The 12117-nt window shown below is 53.3% G+C and overlaps 1 protein-coding gene across 1 annotated transcript in view; it reads left to right on the forward strand.

Moving 5' to 3' along the window:
- Positions 1–7554: 7554 nt before the first annotated feature.
- vps16 (VPS16 core subunit of CORVET and HOPS complexes) overlaps positions 7555–12117 on the forward strand; it is a 65613-nt gene continuing 61050 nt past the window's right edge. Inside the window, exon 1 of the mRNA XM_048535013.2 lies at positions 7555–7708. Coding sequence (XP_048390970.1) covers positions 7659–7708 — 50 coding nt within the window. The 5' untranslated portion in view covers positions 7555–7658. The remainder of the gene's footprint in view (positions 7709–12117) is intronic.

Below are 12117 nucleotides of genomic sequence, written 5' to 3' on the forward strand. Positions count from 1 at the left end.
TCTACCTCTTTTAATCTGCAGAGTGGCCACATTTATAAATGTGCTATCTACAAAGCTCTCAAACTCACAACAATGCTTCAAAACCCAGAGTTTGAGCTGCTACAATACATTTTAAGATGATACTTTCTATATATTATCCAAGATGCAGGAAATGTTTGTGGGTTCCCAGGTGGAACGGGATGTGCATTACAAGGGTTGGAGTTGCCCTGCCATTCTATCAGATAATAAAACTTGCTGTTTAATAAAAGATTCAGCAGCTATTCTCTTTATCAGTTCAGGATAGAGAGGTTAATTGTGTTGCTTTCATTAAACCTTTTTACCAACAAATTTGAAATTTTTAATTTCTCAGCTCCATAGATTAAGTTCCTAACTTTGCAGAAAGTGAAAGAAAGCCACAGTATTCACCAACCAATCAACTCATTGCCTTCCTGTCTTATCACAGTTTTTTTCCCCCCTCTCTTCTTTTACTTCAATAATCATTACCTGGTTCATATTCCACTAAGCGTGGTTCACAGTGATCCCAACCTGCTTCACATTTTACTGGTCTGCTTAGCAGTGATCCCAATCTGCTTTGCTCTCCCCCTGGCCCGCTTCATACTTACGCTGGTCTGCTTTGCAGTGATTCTGATCTGCTTCATTGCGATTCTGCTCTGCCTCACAGTGATCCTTACCTGCAGCACATTCTTCTTGGTTATGAGTATCTTTTTTTAGATCCTGCCTGAGTTGCTATTTCCAGCATTTTGTGATTTTTGTGGAACTTTAGTTCAGCACTAGAATGATGTAACACAGAAGAAAGTCATTTGGCTCATTGAGTCTGTGCCAGTTCTTTGAAAGATCAATCCAAATGAGCTTATAACCATAGACTTGGAAAGAAAATTCCTCTTCAAGTATTTGTACAATTCTTTTTGGAAGTTATTATTAAATCTGCCTTCACTACCTTTTCAGATAGATACCCTTTCATGCTAGCTAAATCTGTGTCCTTTGACAACTACCCTTCTAAGATTGGAAACAAGTTATCTTTACTTTTATCAAAAACCATTCCTGATTTTGAATGCCCCTATCAAGTCTGAACTGCCCTGCACCTTCTCTGCTCCATGGAATTTCTCTACTGTTGCTGTGTAACTGTATTTAATTTTCAATACATTTTAAGAATGAATATTAACTGGCCACATTTGGAATAACATGTGAGCCTCAATCTCACATCTATTTGATCATATTTCAATTGCTGTATCGCACTTTCATCCCTGGTGCCAATATAATGAATAAACTGCCTCCTTGCTCAGAACTTGACTATAACTGGTCACAGCACTCCCACTGGACTTTAACCAATATATATGTTAAGTTTTAACTAACTTCCCTTTTTTTCACTTATTGCCACTGTATACTGATTCTGGACATTGGAATCATCTTGCTTCCTTAGTTTCTTCAAAGATGTCTCAGTTCATATCTTGAAGTTATCTGTCATTTTTTTTATTTTTCTTCTGTTTTTACCTTCAATTTTATTGTTGTCAGGGCAACTCATTATAAAGCCAAGGATCTTGTATGGCATCCTTTTTTACTTAGCCTGTTACCTTCAAAGACTTGTATATGCACATTGCTAGGTCACTGTGTTCCTGTACTCTTTAACATTGTAACATTTAATTTACATTGCCACTCAATCACCCTAACAATACTTAAACTGTGTTAAATTGCATCTGTCAAAGGTCTGTCCTCTCTGTCTATGTCTCCATAAAGTCTGTTATTATCTTCTGCGCTATTTACTGCATTTCCAAGTTTCAGGTCATCAGGAAGCTTTGAAATTATGCTATGTGTGGCCAGGTTCCAATCATTAATATAAACACTTTGTAAAAAAGAGCAGCAGTCCCAACACTAATCCCTACAATACAAGCGCACTCTTGGCTTGGGTCTGAAAGACAATCATTTATAGTCCTCTCTTTTATTGTCCTGTAGCCTATTTCCTATTCAAATATTACTTCCCCCATAGCCCTGTGAGCTTCAATTTTCTTAAAAGATCAATTAAGTTACTTTAGCAAATGGTATCATGTATATGAACCATACTACATTCGTTAGTGTGCAGTTTGCAAATGACTGAAAGTAATGTTGATTTGGTAACATAGGTGAGACTAATGTAAATAGATTTCTGTTTGTTAGACACTGGTACAGAATCCAGTCTTGTTTAAAATCCATCAGTGTACTAGCATTCATGAAGATTGTAGTTTCTGGTGTGTTTAGTTTGTGCCTACTTACATGTTTAATCTTCACATTTTGGACATGAGTATTCATAATATTCCATACAAAATAAGTAACTATGAATTAGTTTGTCAAGATGTTAATTTAGATGTTTCTAACATTTTAATGTTGTTTGCCCATCTTGCAAATAGGATTACGTATATGAATGAAAGTAGGACAAAATTGAATGAATTACTAGTAAGGTCTTGATTTGCATCTTTCACAGTGATTGTTAATAGATTAAATAAGTATAATGAAACTGAAATCTGAGGACATATAAATAATAAAAATGAACCTACACAATAAGAAATGAATGAAATAAAAACAATAAAATGCTTAAAAATACTCAGCAATTCAGGTAGTATCTGTAGAGAGAGAAAACAATGTAGTAACATTTCAGATTGATCATCTTACATTAGAACTGGGAATAGTTTGAAATGTAAGGTATTAAACATTTGAAAAGTGGAAGGATGGAAAAAAACAAAAGGGGCAATCTATGATAGTGCAAAAGACAAGATAGATTACTCTGCAAGGGATAGGATAGATTACACTACAAAAGATTTGGCGGCGGAAGGCCAAAGGGTATGACAATGGGACAAGAGACAAAATATGTGTCTAGAGGAAGTGTTAGTGACAAAATGATGAACAACTACCATTGGAAAGCATGGGAAAATGGAGTCTAAAACTGAAATTGATGAAGCAAAATGGTAGAAAATTGCTTCGCAGACAAGAAACAAAGAGTATGAAGGAACAGGTCTTTTTCATAATAGGTACAGTGACAAGTTTGTACCACAGGGATCAGTGCTAGAACCCCAGATATTCACAGTATATACTGATGATTTAGGAAACTAAATGTAATATCTCCAGATTTACAGTTGACACAAAGCTGGGTGGGAAGATAGGCCATAAGGAGGATACAGAGATGTGATTTGGGCAAGTAGGCAAATGAGTAGATAAATGCATAGTAGATGCAGTATAATGTGCATAAATGTGAGGTTTTCCACATTAGGAGCAAAAACAGGAAGGCAGATTACTATCTGAATGGCTACAAATAGAGAGAGGGGAATGTGCAACGAGACTTGTGTGTCCTTGTACACCAGTCCAGCAGCAGGTGGTAAAGGCAAATGTACGTTTGCCTTCATTGTGAGAGGTTATGAGTACAAGAGCCCGGGATGGCTTGCTGCAGTTATATAGAGCTTTAGTGAGACCATACCTGGAATATTGAATGTAGTTTTGATCTCCTTATCTGATGGAGGATGTTCTTGCTTTTGAGGGAGTGCCGTAAAAGTTTAACAGACTGATTCCTGGTATAGCAGGACAGATGTATGAGGAAAGGTTGAACTGTTTAGAATTATATTCACTGGAGTTCAGAAGAATGAGGATGGATGTCATAGAAACCTATGAAGTTCTAACAGGACTAGACAGGGCAGATGCAGGAAGGATGGTCTTGTTGATGGGAGACCATGGGTCAGGGTCTAAGGATACGAGATAAACCATTTAGCAGTGAGAAGAGGAGAAATTTCTTCACCCAGAGAGTGGTGAGCCTGTGGAATTTGCTACTACAGAAAGCAGTCAAGACCAAATCATTGTATGATTTCAACAGAGTTGGATATAGCACTTGGAACTAAAGGGATCAAAGGATATGGGGATAAAGCAGAAACAGACCTGAAGAGGCAAATATCTGACTTCTGCTCCTATTTTCTATGTTTTTAAAAGGAAACTGAAGGGGATAAAGATTATAATTTAAAATTGTTCAACTCAATTTGTGTTTAGAAGGCTGTAGAGTGCCTAATTTAGAGTTGAAGTGCAGTTCTTTATGTTTAAGCTGAGATTCATTGAAACACAGTTGAGATGCTGAGGACAAAGATCAGTATGAGACCACAGTGGAAAATTAAAATGACTTGTGACTAGACCTTCAGAATCATACTTATAAATTGAATGGAAGTGTTCTACAAAGTTGTGACTTAAATCTGTGCTTTGTCTCACCACTGTAGAAACGAATGATGGTGTTATTGCAGTTCCAACATTGCTCCATAATTAAAGTTTTCTTATCACATTTTACCTTTTGCATAGCATTTTTCGTTGAAACCTGTATACAGATGTAAAAGAGAAAATATTAGGAATGTTGGAGAGCATTGAAGCTCAATGACTGACTGTTTAGAACTTTGAGGAAGAATTATCCTCATAGCATACAAACTTTTTGTCAAAGGCCCTGTTTTGAGTATATATAATTAGGAGTTGGTTCTGAGCAGGTCTGGTACACAGCGTTTACTAACAAGATGCCTTCCTGCATGACTTTAATTGGATGAGTTAAGGTATCACTGGCTGGTTACAGACAGAAATCAGAAGTGTAATTTCCCCCATTTAAAATAACTAATAAAGGCCTAAACAAACTAGAAGAAGCTTAGAATGAATTAAATGAATATTGTGTTGTTTGTACCATAAATTGATTATAAAGAGGAAATCTTGTATTTTTGCTATTTGTGAAAGAATTTTTAACTGTAAGACAAATATAATTTACTTGTGAAACAAACAGGCTTGCTGTAACAATGACTGGAAGGCATATCCTGGACATTCACTACTGATATCTAGGATTTGATACCTATCATGATGTTACTAAAGGCATGATTAAACACTTGGGCTCTCAATTGTTTGGAAATATTTTTCAATAAGGGATGATCTATATATGACATAGTCACAAAGAAAGAAAGTGTTTTATGGCCAATAAAGTACTTTCTGAAGTGTATTCAATGTTGTAATGTAGGAAATGGAGAAGGAAATGTCTCTGAATAACAATGTTATAATGACCAGATAGCCACTTATTTGTATTGTTGACTGAGGGATTATTCTTGGCCAGAATGCTGGGGCAAGTCCCATTCTCTCTTTTTGAAATGGTACCATGGGATCTTTTACAGGGACATGAGCTGGAGCCTTGGTTTTATATCTCACATGAAAGAAGGCACCAGATCATGGCTGCTGTCTCAATGAGGCATCAGGGAGTCCAACTACTGTCCTTAATAAGATGACAAGCACAGAGGTGATCAATTGAAAGAATCCACCTTATGTAATTTTGCACTGATGTCAGACCCCTAGTAAGTGCTGACTCCAAAGCCCACAGGAAATTCCAGCCCCCTGTTTCCGGATCCTTCACCTATGTACTTACGTAAGAATGTTAGACATTAGTGTATGAGTAGAGACTACTCACAGATCAAGTAAGTTCAGCTGTTCAGAACAATCATGGTTGATCTTTGGCTTCAAATCCATTTTCCCATCCACTCCCCATATCTGTTGATTCCTTGAGAGACCAAAAATCTATCAATCTCAGCCTTAAATGTGTTTAATGATGAAGCATCCAAAACCCTCTGGGGTAAAGAATTCAAAATATTAATAACCCTTTGTGTGAAAAAAGTTAACCTCATATCACTCCAAGATGATTATCCACCTATTTTAAGACTTTACTCTCATGTCATAGATTCTTCAACCAGGATAAATAAACTATGTCTAGAATCAGGCCTTTTCAGAATCTTGAATATTTCAGTGATATCACCTCATTCTTCTAAACTCTAGAGAATATATCCCCAGTTTAATGAGCCTCTTATCGTTGGTCCTTGGGTTGAACAGATTAACTTATCTGATGAACATTTCCTGTACACCTTCAATGCAAGTTTATACTTCCTTAAAGATGATGACCAAAACTGTGCCAGGTACAGTCTCACCAAAGCCCTGTACAATTGTAGCAAAACTTCTTTATCCTTGAATTCTAACTCCCTTGCAATAAAAGTGGACATGCCACTTGCCTTTCCACTTGCTTGCTGTACTAGCATGACAAATCTTGCGTTCCTTCTAGTAACGTATCCAAGTCCATCTAAATATCAATGTTTAAAACTTCATATTTTTTAAAAAGTAATCAACATTTCTATTCTTGTAAACCAAAATGAATAACTTTACACTTGTCCACATTATGACTTTGTCTGTCATTTTGATGTCCACTAATTTCACTTGTCTACACCTATTTGTAGCCTTTATGTCCTCATCACAGTTTTTATTCCTACCTAGCTTCTTGACACCAGCAAACTTAGTTACTTTATTTTCTTCAACCAAGTCATTAATATCACTTGTAAGTATGAAACGCCCCAGCAGTGATTCTTATGGCTCTGCAGTTATAGCTTGCCAATTCGAAAATACCTCTTTTATCTCTAAACTTTGCTTCCTGTCCATTAACACATCCTTTATCCATGTTAATGTATTACCCCAACTCCATATGCAATTTTACAATCCATAGGCATACTTCTGAATTTAGATGATTTTGGAAGATTATGATACCTGCACCTTTAATTTTCTTAAATGTTTCAATATTCTAGAGTAAAAAAGATCAGATTTTTATCACATTATTAAGATCTTTCTCTTTTGTCCTTTTTTTACTGATATTAAATCAACAAAGGTCCTCACCCATGAATCCATTGCAGTGCTGACATTTTGTCATCTGTGATGTGAAAGTAGATATGAAGCACTTTATCAAATGTATGCCATTTCTCCTAAGCATGGGTTGGAGCATTTATGCACAGTTCTCAGTTGGCTAATCAACTTACTGAAACAAAATTAGGCCTCAACATGAACTCATCCCTTGCTATTTGCTATGTTTGTAACTTTGTCAGCCTAACAACACTCTGAAAATAATTTGTTCCTCCAACCCTGTTTCTTTGTTCATTCCTTACTTCCATGGTCATGTCTCTAACCACATAGGTCCTATACTCTGGACTCCCTTTCTAAATAGTTTTGACTTTTCTCCTGTTTTCTTTTAAGACCAACATTGAAATCAATGGTCAAGCTCTTACTCTTTTTAATCAATTAGTTTAGTGATGTTATGACATGTCTCAAGAGCAGGTTGGACTTGAATCGAGTTCTCTTGGCACAGTCGTAGAGACACTAGCATTGTCCCACAAAGGCTAAAATATTCTGTTTATAAGTGTTACTACACACCTAAACCAGATCTCTTGACTAACAGGTAGGGAGAATTCAAGTTCTCACTCAAACCCTTGGCATTTTTGCTATGTTAAAGCTCTAATATAAATGCAATTTGCTGGGGGCTCGGGTGATGCGGTGGTACTGCCTTGACTGCTCTTGGTGATAAAGTGAGCTAGGATGGTCTCGGTTCAATTCCTACTTCTAAAGGAAAGGTTGTGTCTGCGATATGTTTTATGGGGAGAAGTAAAATCCAGGCCGAAGACACAATTTGGTTTGATCTGAATTATTTTAAGGAACGCACTCTACCCTACTGAGTGAAGTTGTCCAGGAAATGGGAATGAAGTCCGTGTGCTACTGTCAGTAACAGACAGGTGGCGCAGTGTGTAGCTCGGCGGAGAGTGGTAACCGGCGGCGGCGGTAATATCCGAAGGAGCGGGACTGGGCCTTGAGCCGATCCGGAGACAATGGCGTTCGTCACCGCCAACTGGAACCCCTTCGGGAAGGTGTTTTACAGGTTAGTGTCAGCGGGAGCGGAGGTTCTGCCCAGCGACTGAGGATAAATCCCCGCACTGGTAATCTTACCCAAGCCGGCCCGGGCCTTGTCACGACATGCCCGCCCCGCCCCCCACTCACCCCCCCCCGCCCCGCCCCGCCCCCCACTCACCCCCCCCCGCCCCGCCCCCCACTCACCCCCCCCCGCCCCGCCCCCCACTCACCCCCCCCCGCCCCGTCCCCCACTCACCCCCCCCAACTCCCCCCCCACTCACTCCCCCCGCCCCGTCCCCCACTCCGTCCCCCACTCACTCCCCCCCACACTCTTCCCCCCCCCGCCCCGTCCCCCACTCACCCCCCCCGCCCCGTCCCCCACTCACCCCCCCCCACTCACCCCCCCCGCCCCCCACTCACCCCCCCCCACTCACCCCCCCCCACTCACCCCCCCTGCCCCGTCCCCCACTCACACCCCCCCCACTCACACCCCCCCCACTCACACCCCCCCCACTCACACCCCCCCCACTCACACCCCCCCCACTCACCCCCCCCGCCCCGTCCCCCACCCCCCCCGCCCCGTCCCCCACCCCCCCCGCCCCGTCCCCCACCCCCACTCCCCCGCCCCGTCCCCCACTCCCCCGCCCCGTCCCCCACTCCCCCGCCCCGTCCCCCACTCCCCCGCCCCCGCCCCGTCCCCCACTCCCCGTCCCCCCCACTCCCCGTCCCCCCCACTCCCCGTCCCCCCCACTCTCCGTCCCCCCCACTCCCCCGCCCCGTCCCCCACTCCCCCGCCCCGTCCCCCACTCCCCCCCCCCGCCCCGTCCCCCACTCCCCCGCCCCGTCCCGTCCCCCACTCCCCCCCACTCCCCCCCCCGCCCCGTCCCCCCCACTCCCCCCCCCGCCCCGTCCCCCCCACTCCCCGTCCCCCCCACTCCCCGTCCCCCCCACTCCCCGTCCCCCCCACTCCCCGTCCCCCCCACTCCCCGTCCCCCCCACTCCCCGTCCCGCCCCGTCCCCCCCACTCCCCCCCCGCCCCGTCCCCCACTCCCCCCCCCGCCCCGTCCCCCCCCCCGCCCCGTCCCCCCCCCGCCCCGCCCCCCCCCCACTCCCCCCCCCCACTCCCCCCCCCCGCCCCGTCCCGTACTCCCCCCCGCCCCGTACTCCCCCCCGCCCCGTCCCGTACTCCCCCCCGCCCCGCCCCGTCCCCCACTCCCCCCCCCCCGCCCCGCCCCGTCCCCCACTCCCCCCCCGCCCCGCCCCGTCCCCCACTCCCCCCCCCCCGCCCCGCCCCGCCCCGTCCCCCACTCCCCCCCCCGCCCCGTCCCCCACTTCCCCCCCCCCGCCCCGTCCCCCACTCCCCCCCCCGCCCCGTCCCCCACTTCCCCCCCCCCGCCCCGTCCCCCACTCCCCCCCCCCCGCCCCGTCCCCCCCCCGCCCCGTCCCCCCCCCGCCCCGTCCCGTCCCCCCCCCGCCCCGTCCCGTCCCCCCCCCGCCCCGTCCCGTCCCCCGCTCCGTCCCCCACCCCGTCCCGTCCCCCACCCCGTCCCGTCCCCCACTCCGTCCCGTCCCCCACTCCGTCCCGTCCCCCACTCCGTCCCCCACTCCGTCCCGTCCCCCACTCCGTCCCCCACTCCGTCCCCCACTCACCCCCCCGCCCCGTCCCCCACTCACCCCCCCGCCCCGTCCCCCACTCACCCCCCCCGCCCCGTCCCCCACTCACCCCCCCACTCACCCCCCCCGCCCCATCCCCCACTCACCCCCCCCCACTCACCCCCCCCGCCCCGTCCCCCACTCGCCCCCCCCCACTCACCCCCCCCCCACTCACCCCCCCGCCCCGTCCCCCACTCACCCCCCCGCCCCGTCCCCCACTCACCCCCCCCGCCCTGTCCCCCACTCACCCCCCCCCACTCACCCCCCCCGCCCCGTCCCCCACTCACCCCCCCCCACTCACCCCCCCGCCCCGTCCCCCCCCACTCACCCCCCCCACCCCGTCCCCCACTCACCCCCCCCACTCACCCCCCCCCCACTCACCCCCCCCCCCACTCACCCCCCCCCCCACTCACCCCCCCCCCCACTCACCCCCCCCCACTCACCCCCCCCCCCACTCACCCCCCCCCACTCACCCCCCCCACTCACCCCCCCCCACTCACCCCCCCCCACTCACCCCCCCCCACTCCGTCCCCCACTCAACCCCCCACTCACCCCCCCTGCCCCGTCCCCCACTCACCCGTCCCCCACTCACCCCCCCGCCCCCCACTCACCCCCCCGCCCCGTCCCCCGCTCACCCCCCCCCCGCCCCCCACTCACCCCCCCGCCCCGTCCCCCGCTCACCCCCCCCCCGCTCACCCCCCCCCCGCCCCCCACTCACCCCCCCGCCCCGTCCCCCGCTCACCCCCCCCCGCTCACCCCCCCCCCGCTCACCCCCCCCCCGCTCACCCCCCCCGCTCACCCGTCCCCCGCCCCGTCCCCCACTCCCCCCCACCGTCCCCCACTCCCCCCCACCGTCCCCCACTCCCCCCCACCGTCCCCCACTCACCCCCCCTGCCCCGTCCCCCACTCACCCCCCCCCTCACCCCCCCCACTCACCCCCCCCCCACTCACCCCCCCCCCACTCACCCCCCCCCCACTCACCCCCCCCCCACTCACCCCCCCCCCACTCACCCCCCCCCCCCACTCACCCCCCCCCACTCACCCCCCCCGCCCCGTCCCCCACTCACCCCCCCCCACTCACCCCCCCACTCACCCCCCCACTCACCCCCCCCCTCACCCCCCCCCTCACCCCCCCCCACTCACCCCCCCCCACTCACCCCCCCCCACTCACCCCCCCCCACTCGCCCCCCCCACTCGCCCCCCCCACTCGCCCCCCCCACTCGCCCCCCCCACTCGCCCCCCCCACTCGCCCCCCCCACTCGCCCCCCCGCCCCGTCCCCCACTCCGTCCCCCACTCAACCCCCCACTCACCCCCCCTGCCCCGTCCCCCACTCACCCCCCCCCACTCACCCCCCCGCCCCCCACTCACCCCCCCTGCCCCGTCCCCCACTCACCCCCCCCCACTCACCCCCCCACCCCCCACTCACCCCCCCTGCCCCGTCCCCCACTCACCCCCCCCCACTCACCCCCCCCACTCACCCCCCCCCCACTCACCGTCCCCCCGCCCCGTCCCCCCGCCCCGTCCCCCCGCCCCGTCCCCCCGCCCCGTCCCCCCGCCCCGTCCCCCACTCACCCCCCCCGCCCCGTCCCCCACTCAACCCCCCCGCCCCCCCCCACTCACCCCCCCCACTCACCCCCCCCCACTCACTCCCCCTGCCCTCCCCCCCGCTCACCCCCCCCGCTCACCCCCCCCGCTCACCCCCCCCCCGCCCCGTCCCCCACTCACCCCCCCCGCCCCGTCCCCCACTCACCCCCCCCGCCCCGTCCCCCACTCACCCCCCCCGCTCCGTCCCCCACTCACCCCCCCCACACACCCCCCCCACTCACCCCCCCCATTCACCCCCCCCCCACTCACCCCCCCCACTCACCCCCCCCACTCACCCCCCCCCCTCACCCCCCCCCTCACCCCCCCCCTCACCCCCCCGCTCACCCCCCCGCTCACCCCCCCTGCCCCGTCCCCCACTCACCCCCCCCACCCCGTCCCCCACTCACCCCCCCCACTCACCCCCCCCACTCACCCCCCCCACTCACCCCCCCCACTCACCCCCCCCGCCCCGTCCCCCACTCCGTTCCCCACTCACTCCCCCCCACTCCGTCCCCCACTCAACCCCCCCCACTCCGTCCCCCCCACTCACCCCCCCCCCACTCGCCCCGTCCCCCGCCCCGTCCCCCGCCCACACCCCCCCACTCACCACCCCCCCACTCACCACCCCCCCACTCACCACCCCCCCACTCACCACCCCCCCACTCACCACCCCCCCACTCACCACCCCCCCACTTGCCCCGTCCCCCGCCCCGTCCCCTGCCCCGTCCCCCGCTCACCACCCCCCCCGCTCACCACCCCCCCGCTCACCACCCCCCAGCTCACCACCCCCCCGCTCACCACCCCCCCGCTCACCACCCCCCCGCTCACCACCCCCCCGCTCACCACCCCCCCGCTCACCCCCCCCCGCTCACCCCCCCCGCTCACCCCCCCCGCCCCGTCCCCCACTCCGTTCCCCACTCACCCCCCCCACTCACCCCCCCCACTCACCCCCCCCACTCACCCCCCCCACTCACCCCCCCCACTCCGTCCCCCACTCCGTCCCCCACTCCGTCCCCCACTCCGTCCCCCACTCAACCCCCCCACTCACCCCGTCCCCCACCACGTCCCCCGCCCCCCCCGCCGCTCACCCCCCGCCGCTCACCCCCCGCCGCTCACCCCCCGCCGCTCACCCCCCCCCGCTCACCCCCCCGCTCACCCCCCCCCCGCTCACCCCCCCCCGCTCACCCCCCCCCCGCTCA

The sequence above is a fragment of the Stegostoma tigrinum genome, chromosome 7, assembly GCF_030684315.1.
Source record: "Stegostoma tigrinum isolate sSteTig4 chromosome 7, sSteTig4.hap1, whole genome shotgun sequence".
NCBI lineage: Eukaryota > Metazoa > Chordata > Chondrichthyes > Orectolobiformes > Stegostomatidae > Stegostoma > Stegostoma tigrinum.